At 39.0% G+C, this 18,505-nt stretch overlaps 1 protein-coding gene across 1 annotated transcript in view; it reads left to right on the top strand.

The window, feature by feature from the left end:
* The window catches only part of BPNT2 (3'(2'), 5'-bisphosphate nucleotidase 2), a 31,785-nt gene extending 14,853 nt beyond the window's left edge, over positions 1-16,932 (top strand). Inside the window, exons 4-5 of the mRNA XM_030859710.2 lie at positions 9,610-9,771; positions 11,292-16,932. Of these exons, the coding sequence (XP_030715570.1) occupies positions 9,610-9,771; positions 11,292-11,563 (434 nt within the window). The 3' untranslated portion in view covers positions 11,564-16,932. The remainder of the gene's footprint in view (positions 1-9,609; positions 9,772-11,291) is intronic.
* Positions 16,933-18,505: the final 1,573 nt, after the last annotated feature.

The raw sequence follows: 18,505 nt of genomic DNA, 5'->3' as shown, positions 1-18,505 counted from the left end.
CCTCACCCCCTCCCTGGATACAGTGAGGATTTTATTGTTGGTACTAATAATATATGGCAAAGCAGAGCTTTCTAAACCTTGTTCAGAGAACAGAAACTGTGTTAAATGAAGATGAACGATTCTTAGTGTGTCGGGGAATACAACTGGGCATGGACTCCCCAGCAGCTGAGCTCCTCTCTGCTTCTATCATGCTGTTGCTGGGGATAAGGTCCAGGGCTCTTACACATTGGATTCTGTGTACATTCTGAGATCCACGTGAAGTGGACTTAGCCCAACCTGTTGTCATATCAGCTTCATATTGCGGTGGTTAAGGGCAGTGCCAGTCTCAGCATTACAGTTGGGTCGTATCACTGTGAAAGTCTTAATAATCAGGCCAATCCCTCTGTAGGTCTGGACGCCCTTCCGAGCTCCTTTAGACCCTTGCTTCCCCACTTTCTTGATGTAGTAATGTTTGTTAGCTTCCTGCAGGTGACAGGTCAGATCCATGACAGTCGTGTTGGGAGGGGGAATATGGAAGGCCATGCCAAAGAGCTTGCCATTCAGCTCAGGAATGACCTTGCCCAAAGCCTTGTCAGAGCTAATGAATCCTGGGATGACATTTTGGGATCTGCACTTTGCCAGAGAGGCTAGTCATGGTCTTCCAGATATCAGTGATGGTGTGCACTCTGGGTTACAAGTCCACGATGACACCATGAATTTTCAGGGTGGTGAAGTGGAGGGAAACAATTAGTGGTATAAGCAGTATTGCTGACAGTCTGAAGGGAATCCTCATACTTTTAATTGGTAACTCCCGTCAAAAACTTGAGGCTAGGATTATGGCCCTTTTGACTCCAGTGTTCTCTAAGATGATGAAGTTCTTTTTTTTTTTTTTTTTTTTTTTTTTTGCGGTACACGGGCCTCTCACTGTTGTGGCCTCGCCCGTTGCGGAGCACAGGCTCCGGACACGCAGGCTCAGTGGCCATGGCTCACGGGCCCAGCTGCTCCACAGCATGTGGGATCTTCCCGGACCAGGGCACGAACCCGTGTCCCCTGCATCGGCAGGCGGACTCTCAACCACTGCGCCACCAGGGAAGCCCGATGATGAAGTTCTTGATGGGGACAGTATCTACTTTGCCAGTATTGAAAGCAGCCCTGATGACCAGTTATAGTAGGCTGAATAATGTCTCCTTCAAATTCACATCTATCCCTGTATTAGTTTTCTAGAGCTGCCATTAAAAATCCCATAAACAGTGTGTCTTTAAACAGCAGATATATAGTCTGTCACAGGTTTGGAGGCTAGAAGTCCAAAATCAAGGTGTGGGCAGAGCCATGCTCTCTGAAACCTACAGGGAAAAATCCTTCCATATCTTTCTCTTAGCTTCTGGTAGTTTGCTAGCAATCCCCGGGGTTTCTTGGTATAAATCCAGTCTCTGCCTCTGTCATCGGTGTGTGTTGTGTCTCCCTGCGTGTCTGTGTCTGTGTGTCTTTTCTTATAAAGACACAGTCATGGTAGATTAAGAGCCTACCCTACTCCAGCATGACTTCATCTTAACTAATTACATCTGCTAGTAACTTATGATCCTGTTTTCAGATAGAGGCAGGTTCTGATGTGCTGGGGGTCAGGACTTCAGCATATCTTTTGGGGGAAAACAGTTCAACTCATAACAACCCAGAACTTCAGAATGTGACCTTTCTTGGAAATAAGGTCCTGGCAGATGTAATTAAGGTAAATATCAGCATGAGCTCATCCTGCATTAGGGTGGGCCCTTAAGCCAATGCGAGCATCCTTAGAAGAAACAGAGAGCACGCAGACATACCAGGGGTAAGACGATGTGTTAGGAGGCAGGGCCTGGAGTGATGCGTGCAAGCCGGGGGACACCAAAGACTGCTGGCAGCCACAAGAAGCTAGGAGAGAGGCGCAGAACAGACTCTCCCTTCGAGCTTCCAGAAGGAACAAACCCTGCCACCTTCGGGATTTTGGACTTGCTGGCCTCCAGACTGTGAGAAAATAAATTTCTCTCATTGTAAGCCACCAAGTTTGTGGTAATGTGTTATGGCAGCCCTAGGAAACTAACACAGTGGGCATCCGTATAGTTTTATCGTTTACTCCAGCCTCATCCATCGTGTCTCGTTGGTGTGGCTGACACTGCATAAAAATGCTGTCTGTCAAGTGGAGAGAAATAGAGACAAAGTTAATTTTTTATTACTCTAGATTATTTGCTTTGCACAATAACCTTGTACTCGAATTCTAGCTGCTCTGAGATAGGCTAAACATATATGTGAGGATTGGCTCTGCATTTCAAAACGAAATCTGCTTTGTGTATCTGACCTTTTAACTCCTTTTCATAATTCAGGTCGTTTTTTTCAATTGACAGTTTGATGAGCTACAGCAGCTTCATGCCATTACTGTGGTAGTGTGCCTTAAGATTAATTACATAATTGCTTAATGGTTTATGGATTGCTTTCACATATTTCATTTAATCCTTACCAAGTTAGTTATTATACAGGTTAGACTTCTAGCTGAAGCTGTGTAATAATCTGTACCAAAATACAGGAGATTGAACAAAACAGTTTATTTCTCTCTTCTCCAGCAGCCTGTATGTCAGCAGACCATGGCAGCTCCCTGGTACCAAATTCTCACACAAATTCTCTTGCTGTTTTGCTGTACTAAAGTTAGTTGCCCTCATCTGCATGACTGAGGATGGCTTACTGCTTCATCCACTTTGCAGCAGTGGAGAGGGCTAGAAGGCAGACGCGGAAGATGTTTCCCACTAAGGGTTGGACCTGTAAGTTGTACACATCACTTCAGCTCACATCCATTGACCAAAACATAGCTGGAATCCAGCCACAAGGGAGGTGAAGAAATGTAGTCTTTATTTTCAGTGGCTATCCAAGCTGAAATTCAGGGGCTCTGTCCCTCAGGGAACACAGGGAGAGTGGATATTGGCGTGTAATGTAGCAGTACTGCTACACTTTGTCCAGCTCCTGAGGGAGGGACACGGTTACTACTAGCATTGCACTTACAGGTGAGAAAATGAGACTCAGAAATTTGATATGTTCCTCAAGATCATCCAGCTAAAGCAGAGGAGTCCACCCCAGGAATTCCATGCAAATGGTGTATCACACCGCTTTCGGAATAATAACTCCATGAGTCCTCTCGTGTGTGGTGTTTACAAGTTTATGTTCTCGCATTTGAACCTTTCGATAACTCTGGGGGACAAAGAAAAATGTTGTCTTTCTTGTAGATGAGAAAAGGACCTTAGGCAGCTCTCATCGAGAAAACCATACAGTAAAATGTTACTGTAAGAGCCATCCACTCCTTATTAGTATCTTACATTTGTTTAGTATTTTCACAGTTAGTGAAGTGTATTGACATAAATTCATTTCAGTCTCAAAGTAACTCTGGAAAGAATATAAAATAGGAAATAGGTGACTTTCTTTTAATAAAAAAGAGAAAACAGGCACATAAAGGTTGTGTACAGGGCTTAAGTCTTTGAGATCCTCTCATTCTTCTGACAGCGTCCCTCATGCCTGTTTCTGTCAGTTAGGACTGCCTTTAGCTGCGTATAAAATAAATCGTCTTTGCAGTGGTTAGACAAGTAAGGGCTTTATTTTTCTCACCTAATTAAGACGGCCCAGGGTAGGAGTGATTCGGTGGCTTCTGATCCTCTTAAATGCCTGACTCCTCTTTCTGCTCTTTCTTCTTAGAAGGTGGCATTTTGTTTGCTTGCTCACAAAAATGGGCGATTCCGGTTACCATGGCTCTATTCTAGGCAGGAAGAAAGGGCAAAGAAGAGGGACAAAAGATCTATCTTAGATATTCTATTTGGAAAGACTGACTTTGAAGCCCTCCGCTTCATCTCATTGGCCAAATGTCACGTGGCGTGCTTAGCTGCCAACAGAGCCTGCTGCCCAAAGAGAATTAGAAGTGGGATAGAGAAAATGCAGAGAAAGTTGATATCAGAGAGGCCGATAGGTCCTGGTCTCCACATCTGTTCATGTTAGGAGGGAGAATGGCGATAATAAAACCTCCATTTTTAAAAACCTTTATTCCATCAGAATATACGATATACCCCCTCATAGGCTTAGGAACATAAGGTGCTTCTAGTCAGCAAACATTCCAAAAGAATCAATACGCCCTTAATTAGGTGTGGGTTGACCTTCCATTCCTGGATCGAAGGTTTGTTTGGCTTGTGCCCTCTTTGGGACTATTGTTTTCACATCCAGACTGTATATTGATGTTGGCAGAGTACAAACTGTCAAGTATTGTGTATTTACCAGAATTTAGCTACACTTGACCATAATGGGAGCTAGATATTATTGTTGCTGGCAACAGTTAGAACAAAGCTGATCAAAATTCTTCTCAGACTTAATTAGAATTAATTCACTGAGTGAAATACTTAAAGCAAGAGATACTAGAATAGTACATATTTTAATGAAGTAATATCAAGTAGGTGTAGTATATCCACTCAGTGGAAATTTGTAGCTATAAAAATAAGTGATAATGTCTGAAGTATGTGTAGAAAAGTACCAACCACTTTCTATTTCCTACTGGACTTTTTGTTAGCATGTCTTATAGACCAAACATATTCTGTTGGCTGCTGTTTTAGCTTATCACTGCTGCCTTATCATCAACATCAATCGCTTATATTTATTTAAGCACCTACTGTATTTTTTTAAGGGGCTTGAAATAATTTTGTCCATATAAATGTTATGACTGAATGTCTTGAGTTTATGTGATCTGAAATATATATTTTTAATATTAAATTAGTAATTCTTATCTAAAATTACTCTTGTACTATCTACTGAGATATAGTCTTTATTCTCTTACACAATACTGACCTCTAGAGATACAGCATTGTAAATTCACTTCTTAATAAAACTTTTTGATCATCTCTAAAAAGAATTTAGAGGATTTTTTTGCTTCTCATTTCTTATTTTACTTTTATTACGAATAATTCAAAAACCCAATTATAATGAATTTTCATGTACTCCATCCAGATTTAACAGTTGATAACATTTTTATATATTTGCTTTTATTCATTTATTCATTTATTTATTTATTTGCCTATGTACTTTAGAGAAAATTACAAGGATCATGACATTTTACCCCTATATATTTCAATATGCATGTCTAAAAAGAACATGTTTCTAAACAAGAACAGTACTATTAATATAATAATAAAATTAAGAAATATTCCATAATTGACCCAGTAGTCACATTTCCCCCAATTGTTCCTAAATTGGATTTTACAACCTGTTACATCAGACCAAAATCCAGTCAAGGACAAGCATTTCTTTTGGTTGTTAGGTTGCTATGTTAAATTCTTCTAATGTAGATCCTAGAACAGCCCCCAGTCCCCCTTATCTCCAGACATTGCCTTGTTGAGATCAGGCCCCTTGTCATAGAATGTCCTGCCTCTTGGATTCTTCTCATTATTTTCCCAGGCTGTTGTTTAACTTGTTTATTTTTCATCTTCTTTTTCTTATAAAGTGTAACAGGTCTGGAGGCTTGATTGGATTAAGGTTAAATATTTTTCTCAAGAACACATTTTAGGTACTCTTCATGTACTTCCTACTGCATCACATTATGTTACATATGTGTCATCTCACTATTAATGATGTTAATAAGATGGTTAAGGTGTCATGACCAGACTTCTCAGTTATAAAATTATGGTGATTCTCTTGGTATCAGCAGGTAATCTAGAGAGAGATTTTGGCATCATTTGAAATCAGGATTCCATTAAACCTTCCATATAATAGTTTTAAGATCTATTTAAGATGTAAAATGGGATTTTCAATTCTGTTGTTTTTTTCTACGTATGTCAGCTGAAGTTCTGTAGAGAAAGTTCTCCATCAACTTGGGGTTATTTATTTACTGTAAAACATGGTTTCTACTCAAAGTCACTGTACTCTTTTCCTTTACCAATTTTTCAAGTTAGGGTTAGGGTAAAAGCCACCTCCGGTGCAAACAGATGTTATTCTGGGGCAAGAGTAGGCATTCTCTCTCTAATATCCGTATCTCCTGGATTTTTATATATTCAGTGTGACTCAAACTACAGTTATTATTTTTTAAGTTTAATTTGTTCTTCTGTTGTTGCATTTTTTAGTAACACTTTAATATATACTTTTCTCTTTAAATAACCACTATATAGTCATCTTCTTCAGGTATTACCTATTGGTTCTCTCCTAGCAGCAGCAATTAAATTAGCTTAGTTTAGCCTTCTTGACCAACTATCCCCATGTTAGTCAATCATATTTTTTTGATGTTTATCTTTCTACTCCACTATTCAAATCTTCAGATTTAAATGGTGTCCTTCAACTCTCAGTAATCAACTATGAGGTAACATTTCTACACCTTTTTCCTATCTTTGTCTTTCTCTTAAATCCACAGTTACACTTATTCAGTGCTTACCAGCAGTACTTCCGCTGAGAGTTCCTCAGTCATCTTTGGTTGGATAAAGCCTGTCCTCTAATAGATTACTTTAGAAGAGCTAGCTCGTGAATGCCAAATTACCTGAGTTCTTACATGGGAAAAGCTTTTTCTATAGCGTTGACACTTGGAAAGACCACTTGGCTAGTTATAAAATATATGTATTTTAAAACTGTATTTGTTTCCTAGGGAAGTTATAACAAATTACCACAGACTGGGTGGCTTAAAACAATAGAACTATATTCTCACATTTCTGGAGGCCAGAAGTCTGATCTCAAGTGGTTGACAGTGTCACACTCAAGAGAAGACTCCTTCCTTGCCTCTTCCAGCTTCTGGTGGCTCCAGGCATTCCTTGGTCTGCCTTGGTTTGTAGACACTTCCCTCCAATTCATGTCTCCTTCTTCACATTCTCTTTGTCTCTGTATTTCTGCATTTGCTCTTCTTATAAGGATACCAGTCATTAAATTTAGGGTCCACTCTAATCCATTATGACCTCAGCTTTACATCTGCAAAGACCCTATTTCCAAATGAGGTCACATTCTGACGGCTCAGGGTAGACCTGAACTTTGGTAGGATGTTATTCAACCCACTATACACCGTTTTTTCTTGGTTAAATGGTATAAACTCTTGAACTGGTGTGACATCTGTGTAGGCATGTGTTGAATCTTGAGAAAAAGGCTTATAACCTGATTTTCTGTTCTTTGTAAGTAGCTTGGTCTTTTTGCCTGGAATGCCAAAGAACATTATCTTTAGAGTCTCGTAAAAGAACTATGACTTATCTCAGATTCAGAGTTGGCATTCTGGGCAGTTGTCTCCATATTATGTCTCAATGTGGACATTTAGGTTCTCTTCATTTCAAGGACATTTTCTTGAATCATAATTTTAAAGATTAGTTCTGTTTCACTTTGTTTTTCTGTTTCATGGACTCCTAATGTATGTATGCTGACTCTTCTTTCATTGGCTTCCATATGGATCACTTTTACTCTGGTCCCTTTTATGTGTTTACTTGTCTCATTTATTTTTTGTTTTTCTTATTGCTTTCTATGCTTTTGGGCATTTCTATTGTCCCTTGTGTATCCTGTGATTTAGTACTAAGCCTTTAATGATTTTGTCCTTTTGTTTGTTTGTTTGTTTTTGCGGTATGCGGGCCTCTCACTCTTGTGGCCTCTCCCGTTGCGGAGCACAGGCTCTGGAAGCACAGGCTCAGCGGCCATGGCTCACGGGCCCAGCCGCTCCGTGGCATGTGGGATCCTCCCAGACTGGGGCACGAACCCGCGTCCCCTGCATCGGCAGGCAGACTCTCAACCACTGTGCCACCAGGGAAGCCCTGTCCTTCTTTTTTTCTTCAGTTTATTTCCTGTTTTATATGAGTTCCCATTTCATATCTTCCTATTGTTTATTTACCTCTTCTGATTTGTTCTTTTTTATTTGTTCCATAGCATTCTTTTTATTTTTTTGTTGCTTATTTATTTTTAACTGTGTTGCAATGTTGCATTATAGTCTTAACTCTGCTTTGTAGAAATTTTCAAGTAGCCTGAAATGTTTTAGTCGTCATTCCTTATGTTTTTTTCTTTTTCAATAGACATTGCAGTTCTATATTTCTTATATCTATTTGATCCAGTTTCTGTGGAATTGGGGGAAGGGTGGTAGCAGGACAGAGGTTTGGGTAATTCTTGGTTTACGAGCTTTCTTTAATGTTAGTGTGAGGAAGGCGTTGTCTTTATTAGTAGGCCTCTTTTTTTGTTGTTTTCACATTTTTTCTTTCTTGTTTGACCCTTTCTTGTTTCAATAGGGCCCTTACCTTCAACCCCGTCCTTCTTTTTAGTCCTCTTTGCCGTCTTCCAAATTGTCTCTCTTAGAGAAACGTCCTAACAGATGTTGTTCTCCATCCAGTATGCTCTTGAGACTTCACCCTTGTTTCCGTGTCTTCTCCGAGCCTCCTTTACCCACTGCTTTGTTGCCAAGTCTCAGGCCTCCTTTCAGTAGTTCTCATTTTAGATGGGACCTTTCCTTCTGGGGAGGGATTCTGGCTATTGCTGTCTGAGTTTGCCACCACCTCCATGAAGCTCCTGCCATATTCCCTATACAGGGTCAGCTGCGGTACTTACTCTGCTGATCTTTGGTATTTACTCCCCTTCTTTCTGATAAATCTGTGTTTATAGCTATCCTCTGTCTCCTACTTATTCTTTAGGTATTAGTTAACTCTGTTTTTGTTCTCTTTGTTGCTGTGTGTGGTTTTGGAAAGACGTGGGAGAAGAATCTGAGAGACTGCCGTCAGCTTGGGGAACTCAGAAACCTAGACTCTGTTCATTTAAAAAATTTTTTTCTGCAGCCAGGAGTAAGTGGTAACGTAGCTGCCTACATTGCTAGCTGTGGTGGACTATATTTTATCTCACAGTGAGTGACTACTAGAATAGTAATCTCATTGAGATATTTATGAGGAAGTTTGTTTTCTTGTAGAGTTTGGTAGTCAGTAAAGAAAACTTCGAAACCAAGAAAAACATTTCAAGCCATCTCTGCAATCTCCTCATCTTAAAAATTTCTGGTCTACTTTGAAATCTAGTGCTTTTTCTTTTTATACTCTCTGATGTAGCAGGTATGTAAACCTAACTCACTTGCCTCTTTGGCTGTTTTATATTTATAAAGCTCATTAGGAAATTGAGCCAATATACAAATAATTGAAACCATGAACATATCAGACGAAAAGGTAGTATAGAAGAAAGGTCGTTTTTAAATTTTGAATTATGTCGTAGGTTGCCGCAGGTTGTGTTGCCCAGGAATCAGACTTTGGGGTGGAGATTAGAGTGCAGGATGTTTACTAGAGAGTGCTCTCGGGATCAGATTTGTGGAAGGGAGGGAGGGAGGGAGGAGAAGTTGAGTTGCAGCATGGTCCCAGTGAAGACTCAGCAGTGCCCTACAGGGAGCTCTGGAGCCCGGGCTTTCTTAAGCCGAGGAGTTAATAGTCACTGTTTCTGGTTGGGCAGGATTGCATAGCCTCTTTTAGTTTTGTTTTAATATGTGACTATTGTAAAAAAAATAAACATGTTACTCTTGTACTCAGAAAATGAAAGCTTCCTGTTTTGGAAAAAAGTATGAGTAATTCTTTGGAAGAAGTTTTTTTTCAGTCACTCTTGGTACTTTGAGTTCTGGTTTTAAAAGCTTCAGTGCCATTACTGGCTGTTACATTTTCTTTCCAGCTTGGGCGATGGTAGACCATGGGTCAAATGTGAAAGCCCGCGCTTCTTACAACGAGAAGACCCCGAGGATCGTCGTGTCTCGCTCACATTCAGGAATGGTCAAGCAGGTTGCTCTTCAGACTTTCGGAAACCAGACCACAATCATCCCGGCGGGTGGTGCTGGTATGTTCCTGCTCCCCTGCGGTGCCTGTGCAGTGTTCCCTGTGGGGCCAAGGCCATGTCAGGAGGCACACTTGGTTGGCCCATCCTTGGGAAAAAAGTGAGAATGGACAGTGGGCTTTCAAGACAGGCATGGTCTCCTACTTGGTGATCTCGAGAGTGGGATTCAGTCATACGTGCCTCCTTGGTAGAGACAGTCTCACAATAGAAACAGTCTCACAATGGTGATTTCTGTTCCTCGAATACTACAAAAGCATATTTCTGACATTGATGGTTGTTATATATATGATCTGATGGTGAAATAATTGTGCTATTAGTTTAACTGTAAGAATAGCAAGGAGAAGAAGAAAGATCCAGCACATCACGACGCTTTAGTTAGCAGCAGGGTGCCAGGAATCATCAGAAGTGTTACTAGAACGGCCAACCCCTTGGTCAGTGTTAACGCCCCTGAACTCCTCAGCTTTCGTGTCTGGGAGGAGCCACAGAGTCTAGTGCCCATCCAGCTTAATGCAGATCCTGTATTGTTGCATTCCCTATGTTCTAGCTCAGGGTCAGCTGACTTTTTCTGAAAGGCCCAATAGTAAATATTTTAGGCTTTGTGAGTCACATGATCTCTTTTGCATACTATTATTTGATTTTTTTTTAACCGTGTTTTAAAAATACCAAAAAAAAAAACACAAGAAAAACCATCTATAGCTCGAGGGCTGCACAAAAGCAGGCCGTGGCCCAGACTTAGTTCCTGGGCCATTTGCCCACCTTGTTTTGAGTGTTGTTTAATATGGCAGAAGTGTTGTAATTCAAACAAATAGCAAATTATAGTCGGAAACATTTGTGTTTGAAAACCTTTTCAGCAGAGTAATAAAGGGAAAAGTAGTGCTTTTAACCTTTAAGCCTAATAGTTTTCGTTTACTGCTGACCTATACGTGTCTTTCTTAACGTGGCTTTATTGTTTTCTTACAGACTCTCAGTTTGGTTAGGGAAGGTGATATCCAAAATGCCCAGTAGGAATGGGATAAACCAGATTTTAGACCCAGTTTCTTCTGGGTTTGTTTTATTTTATTTTTAAAATTCTGCCTCATTACAAAAAAGACTTAAGATAGTAGCATTATTTTGTGCTTTCTTCTTTCAAATCCAGCCTTCCTGGAGACTCAAGGGAAACCTGTGGGTGTTTAGCTTTAGTTTAATAGTCCATAGGAGACGATTCATGTTGAAGGTATCACCCCGTAGAAGACAAGCACAAAGTGGATTTAAATTTAAAATATTATAGGCATATATTTGTTTGTATTTGAGAACAGCTTAATAAATTACTCTGCAGTATTTTTTTTGGCTCATTTGGGTTTAATGTCTGCGCTATTACTTAAAAAAAAAACTTTTTAAAAATAAGTTTAGACTTAGCAGTGGCAAAGATAGTACAGAGATCTCCTGCACACCCTGTGCTGTTATTTTAACAATGTACTCAAAACAGTAAGCTCCTTTCTTCAAATCTTTCAGACAATAACCTAAATTCTGTGTTTATCTTGTAGGTTATAAAGTTTTAGCACTCTTGGATGTGCCTGATAAGAGTCAAGAAAAAGCTGATCTATATATCCATGTGACATATATCAAAAAGTGGGATATATGTGCTGGCAACGCCATCCTAAAAGCCCTTGGGGGGCATATGACTACCCTGAGTGGGGAAGAAATCAGTTACACGGGTTCCGACGGCATTGAAGGAGGGCTCCTCGCCAGCATCAGAATGAACCACCAAGCTCTGGTCAGAAAACTCCCCAGTCTAGAGAAGACAGGACATAAATAAACCACGCTGGTTACAGGTCACCGCTCCTCCAGAGCTGAACGGTCAGCCTGGAACGCTGGAGGCTTCAAGGCATTGGTGGAGACTGCATGGTTAAGGCCATCCCGAACTTTTTAAAGTATTTATGAAGCATCAGAGACTTATTTTCCCTGTAATAGGATGCAAGATCAGGGAGAATGGGTTGCTTCCTGTCTCAAGTATTGTCTTTATTTTTGAGACTATTTTCGTACAGTTGTCATACACAAGGCACATATATATATATTTGTGAATTAAAATCTATAGTCGAGTCTACATTGTTATGAGTCACCATTTTCACACAATATCATGAATCTTCACTGTTAGTACTTTCATATAGAATTGGGCTGAAGAAAGGATTGATTTTGTGTAGATGTTTAATATTACTTTGCAATTATATCTCATTGAAAATAAAATAATTGGGGGTTTTTAACCCCTAGTTCAGATGGAAAGCACAAGAAGCTACAAATTCATTAATATGCAACAAATTCTCTATCACTTACTGAATATATTTCTTATGGATTAAAATAGAAAAAGCTTAAATTGTTTTTTTTCTTTGAAATTTTAATAACAGGTTCACCAGCTAGTAGCGAGTATAGATATATGATGGTTGCATTGTAACTGTAATTTCTGTGTGTGTGTGTTTTGTTTTGTTTTTATAAAGAAAAGTGTGTTTGTACCTATGGGTTCAACATTTCTGCCATCTTGCTGGTAGTTTTCATTTGCCCTGTGGACGGTGCATGGTTCCATCCTTTCCCTCTTGACCAGCATTTAGTCTTTAACTTGTAAGGTTTGGATTAAGGTTTCAGGGTTAGCATTAGAATTTGGTATATTTTCTCATTAGGGATAAAATATGCTGTATAAGGCATTATAAAAATATAAATGATCCTCTTATTAACTGAAAGTTATTTGACATTATGTGAATTGAGCTAGCTTTTATTATTTTCAAAAGCCTTGTTATAGTACTTTTTAAAAAATTTGCCAGGTTTGTGTATAGAGATTCTCTCATTATCAAGAATAAGTTAAGGTTGCTTTTGCCGTGGTTAGTTTTACCATTAATAAATGGATCTAACCTAACCAAACTAAGTATTAACTTTTGAGATAATTTGTATCTTCCCTTCAGATTAAAAAAATGAAGATTGGAGTTACTTTTTGTTGAATTTTTTTCCTATTCAAGTGTGCAGAATCTGGTTGGAAGAAAGGTTGTGACATATTCACTGTGTCACTGTAATTTGAACCTTGCTTTGTAGGATATCTTCCATTGGGATGTCTGATTTCTCTGAATGTGATAGCTGGAAATTTCAGGTAAACAGTAGCATTATTTCACATGACTTTGCTATGGTTTTATTCCATAACACTGATAAGGAGAGGCATTTCTTGTGGTTTCATGGTTTCTTTTCTTTATATCTTTCTTCTTTCCTCTCTCTCTCTTTCTTTTTCTCTTTAGATTTTTTAACCCTAAATCAACTTTCCATTTATTTTCCAATCTTGGAGGTAAAGTTGACCAAAAGATGGGCATCCTCACCTGGTGGAATGTGCTCACAACATTAGGTTTGCAAATTACACTGTCCAAGGTCCTTATTCCTCACTGGGGAATTGGACCTAGTGTGATACACACATTACCACCCAGTCTCTAGCAACTGGTCACCAATCTGGTAGGGTAATGGGCCTTGATAGGTAGGGTTTTGTTCATGAAAATTCATTCAAAGTTTTGGTAGTTGGAACACTTGATATTTAAACAGGACTTAGGAATTCTGAGCAGAATATTAGAGACTGCATCTTTTTTTGCAACGAGATGAGGAAATCCTTTTTCTCAGGAGGGATGGCAAAGGCATATGCTGTTTCCAGAGTCCTGTAGTACAAACATTTGTTTTCTTTGTAATGTGTCAAACTTAGGGAAAAGGGACTAGCATATTAGGAAATGGGACTAGTTCATATTAGCAAGCATGGTGCTTTGGTTTTATTTTTAATTTTGTTAAACCACATGTAGATAATGACTTTGTGAAGGGCTTTGTTGTGTGCAAAAATTAAGATATTGGCCGACAGTTAAATGCATTATGTTTGTGATTTGTTTGGTATATTATAGTACTAATGATTTTTAAGTGCTTTTATAAAAATTTCATTTTAAAACATTTTGTTTCTAAAAGTCAGTATACATTATAGAACTAATGTAAGTACAAAGAACAGTATTTATATTTATTTATGTAAGACATTATTGTGCCAGGACATACCAGTAAAACACCTTCATGAATAAGTGAGACAGATAATATCTCCCAAGAATGACATAAATACAGTTATTTCTAAAATGTTTACTTTTAGTGATCCTCACCTCCCCAGTTCCTTGTCTCCCTTTCCCTCATCTTGACATTGATAACCTCAGGATCCATCAACTGTCCCCTTCCTCAGCCCCTCTTTGTCTCTACCTTGTTCCCTATCACCCTAGCCTGTTGATTAATGTTCTCCTTTTATTTCTGTTTCTCTTTCTTCACCAGTATACTCTTCCCCAGCACTTAATCCCTGAATTGTCTCATAGACCTACATCTCCACGATTGGTTGCTGAAATCTTAGGGCAGAACGGAGACTCTAGTAAAGTTCCGATGGAGAGAGTCGTCCTGGCAGAGTCCTAGCTGAAAATTACTTTTCAAAGACTCCTCGAAAAGTAAAGGAAAATCACCTTCAAAACCACAAAGTAACTGTCAAGTATAACCCAAGTCCTCTGTCTTTACAGAGCGTTTCTTCTGACCCATCCTTCAAAGAATGAAAATGCAGAAAATACAAGAGTTGGCTGTGCTCTGCCTGCTGGAGAGAACTTGCTTTCTCTATGAGTTTTCATATTGTATCCCTATTTCAGTTGAGAGTGTCAGAGCCTACAAGATGGGTCATGTTTGTCTTTGTTATTCAATTGTCCCCTTTCCCCAATTTTAGAGTTTTTCTTTGATCCTAAATATTGAATTGTTTATGGCTGTATAATGAAGTAACAAGCGTCTTGGTCTGTGTGTTTTAAGTAGTAATTGTGCAAATTCTTCCTGTTTTCTGGGTGCTTCCTTTGAATATTGTGCAAATTGAGTCAGAGGCAGTGGGAGGGGCAGTGACTAAGAAAAGACTAGGGAAGAAGGAAGCCCGGGGAAGGGTAGCCAAGGGAGGATGCCAAGCAGGCATCTGCCCTGTCTCAGATGTTTAATTCAGAAGTTGGATTTTACTCGGGCTTGGAAGGTGACAGCTGTCTCTCCTAGCTTAAACATAAGTAAAGAAAGCTGGAGTGCCACCCCCTGTTCCTCAGAAAAGGAAATATCCGGCTTGCCTCTCCTTGATAACAGCTTGGAAATGGCCTTCTGGAGACAAGCTCTGGCAGGTTTAAAACAGGAACTGTTTGGAATCTAGTTGCAACTACTTCTCCTGGCTGTGTGGTGGCTGCTTGTGGACAGAAGCAGTGATTTTTCAGTTTAGATCTTGGTTGAATTTAAGGCTTATTTAATTATTTTCAGCATATGCCTACAAAAGTCTGCCTTGTAACTGTTGTGTAAAATAAACCTATGGTTTCATTTTTATCCTAAAAACAAGTTGTGCCTTAACAACAGGGCATTGTATGTTAATAAGGGAAAACAAAATTCTTTTTAATAGATGGGGAAAACAGGAACTTTTGCCATTAAAATTTAAGTTCTTTTTATGTTTTTAGTGTTAGAGTTGGGGAAAATTCATTAAAGTTAAATAAAATTAATATAAAATTATTTTTGCATATACAACTAAAGTGCATTTTTATAAGAACTGGCATCTTGATGTATATAGGTCTGAAATGATACTTCATCCTTTGATTTTTAATTTGAATTAATAAGACCATGATAGATATTTTTTTTTAATTTTACCCTTAAACTATTTCAGTGTGCTATTATATCTGTTCTAGTACTCTGAGTCACTTTGGTTCTCACAACTATTTATGGTATCATGTCAAGAATTTCTTAATGTTAAAAAATACTGTATGTCTGTGACATAAACCAGAATGGTTCGTAGATCGGGGAGGGTTCGGATTAGCATTTAGTAAGAGGGCAAGAAGAACTGAACTTTGTACTTCAAAAGGAGGTTTTGGTTTTATGAGGTGCTGGTCATAATAAGTTGTTTATTTTTATTTCGTCAAAGCCTGGCAGGTGTTTGCATTCCAATTTACCATTGATAAAGGCTTACAGGGAAGCTTCTTTTTTAAAAATTATTTTTTAAAATGAGTGATGAATTAATTCTGTGGGAAAATGAGATTTATAAATATTAGTTTTCCTTTAAGATAAAATAATATAACCCAAACTTTCAGAAGTTAAGGATGATGAATAATATTACAACTTGTTGTGTATTGTGTTTGTAAGGGTTCCCTAAAGTATTAAAATTCAGGTAATTTGTGTAAATTGCAAAAGCAGAAACTGTGATGTTTGATTAGTAGTATGTTGCATTAGAATTCTTTTTGAGATGTGTGTTATACATATAGTAAACTATTATTCAGACTTGTTCATCCTGTATTTTTTTAAAATAGGAGATACAGCACCCCAAGTCATCTTTAGATCAGTCTACAAAGAGTTCATCTGTCTCCCCAAATTATCTCTTCTAAGCCCTCTTCGTCATCTATGTTCAGTTAAGTTTGAAATGTTTATAGACTTTAATTTGTGTGTAAAATATGGACTTCAATTTCCATTGTGCCCTTGCATCCACCCTTGGCAGTAGCCAAAACTATCTTTATAGTCTAACGGGAGAGACTGTGTTCTGCCATGATGAACTGTGGTGCTCCCAGTGGTTTTTTTTTCCTCTTTTGATGGTTTTACTTAAGCTACTAAATGGATATACACAAGCAGTTGAGTTTACACTAACACTATGAAACGGTATTTCCCGTCTATGTCCCTGCCTCTTCAAACTTGGATGTGGTGGGTTTTTTTTTTTAATCATTTTCACTTCCTAGTCAATCTCTTATAATGGGCTAATGATGACAGGGATTAAAATAAAACTAAATACCTTTGAATACCCCTTCCCCTCTCACACACTGAAAGCTGTGGAGGAACTAGACCATTTCCGGTTGCCAAGACATGCTTAGACACCAGAGTTGTCTTTGCTTGGCATGCTATCCCCTGCCTCACCCACACCACCTAATTTAAGAGGGTCCCGACTTAAGCCTCCTTCCAGGTTTCTGAGCAGGCTTTTTGGCTTCTCACCCGTAGCCCTCACTTCTACACGTGCTGTTGTAAACTTCTTAAGGTCAGGGATGACGTCTTGGTGATTTCTGTACTTCCACCTCAGCTTCGGCAGCTACCCCAGTGTCTGGAACATATTAGGTGCTTAATGTCTGTCGAACTAAATGGAATAAAGGGTTTCTACTAGCGTCAGCGTTTCTCGTGCCTCAGTTGTGTAAGCTGGTTGTTTGTTTTCCTCTGCAAATATTTATGTTTTATCACCCACACACCCTAAATTATTTTTTAAAGTTTTGTTTTCTTTCCTTCAGATACTACCCCATGGCCAAATAGCTCTAGAAAATGTGGTTGCCTCCGATGACATGATCATCCCAAACCCTGCCCCTGGATATACTTTGCCAAACTGAACTTTGAGTTTCCTGAATAAATTGGTCGTGTCTGAAAGACGGTGTGCTGCATCTACTTTTTTTCCTTTTCTAAAAAAATTTTTGCTGTGATGAAATATACACAACAAATTTACCGTTTCAACCATTTTTAAGTGTAAAATTGGGTGGCATTTACATTCACAGTGTTGTGCAAATATCACCACTATCCATTTGAAGAACCTGTTCAGCCCAAACAGAAACCCTGTGCCCTTTGGACAGTCACTCCCCATTCCCCACTCCTGGTACCAACTATACTGCTGTCTGTCTCTGAATGCTTCTGCTTTTTTTTTTTTTTTTTTAACAGCTTTATTGGAGTGTAATTGCTTTACAATGATGTGTTAGTTACTGCTTTATAACAAAGTGAATCAGATATACATATATCCCCATATCCCCTCCCTCTTGTGTCTCCCTCCTACCCTCCCTATCCCACCCCTCTAGGTGGTCACAGAGCACTGAGCTGATCTCCCTGTGCTATGCGGCTCCTTTCCACTAGCTATTTTACGTTTGGTAGTGTATATATGTCCATGCCACTCTCTCAGTTCGTCCCAGCTTACCCTTCCCCCTCCCCATATCCTCAAGTCCATTCTCTATGTCTGCATCTTTATTTCTGTCCTGACCCTAGGTTCTTCAGAACCTTTTTTTTTTTTTAGATTCCATATATATGTGTTAGCATACGGTATTTGCTTTTCTCATTCTGACTTACTTCACTTTGTGTGACAGACTCTATGTCCATCCACCTCACTACAAATAACTCAATTTCGTTTCTTTTTATGGCTGAGTGATATTCCATTGTATATATGTGCCACATCTTCTTTATCCATTCCTCTATCGATGGACGACACTTAGGTTGCTTCCATGTCCTGGCAATTGTAAATAGTGCTGCAATGAACATTGTGTTACATGACTTTTTGAATTATGGTTTTCTCAGGGTATATGCCCAGTAGTGGGATTGCTGGGTTGTATTTTAGTTTTTTAAGGAACCTCCATACTGTTCTCTGATAGTGGTTGTATCAATCTACATTCCCACCAACAGTGCAACAGGGTTCCCTTTTCTCCACACCCTCTCCAGCATTTATTGTTTGTAGATTTTTTGATGATGGCCATTCTGACTGGTGTGAGGTGATAACTCACTGCAGTTTTGATTTGCATTTCTCTAATGATTAATGATGTTGAGCATTCTTTCATGTGTTTGTTGGCAGTCTGTATATCTTCTCTGGAGAAATGTCTATTTAGGTCTTCTGCCCATTTTTGGATTGGGTTGTTTGTTATTTTGATATTGAGCTGCATGAGCTGCTTGTAAATTTTGGAGATTAATCCTTTGTCAGTTGCTTCATTTGCAAATA

Source organism: Globicephala melas, chromosome 17, assembly GCF_963455315.2.
Source record: "Globicephala melas chromosome 17, mGloMel1.2, whole genome shotgun sequence".
Lineage (NCBI taxonomy): Eukaryota > Metazoa > Chordata > Mammalia > Artiodactyla > Delphinidae > Globicephala > Globicephala melas.
This window is presented reverse-complemented; position numbering and strand designations above follow the sequence as displayed.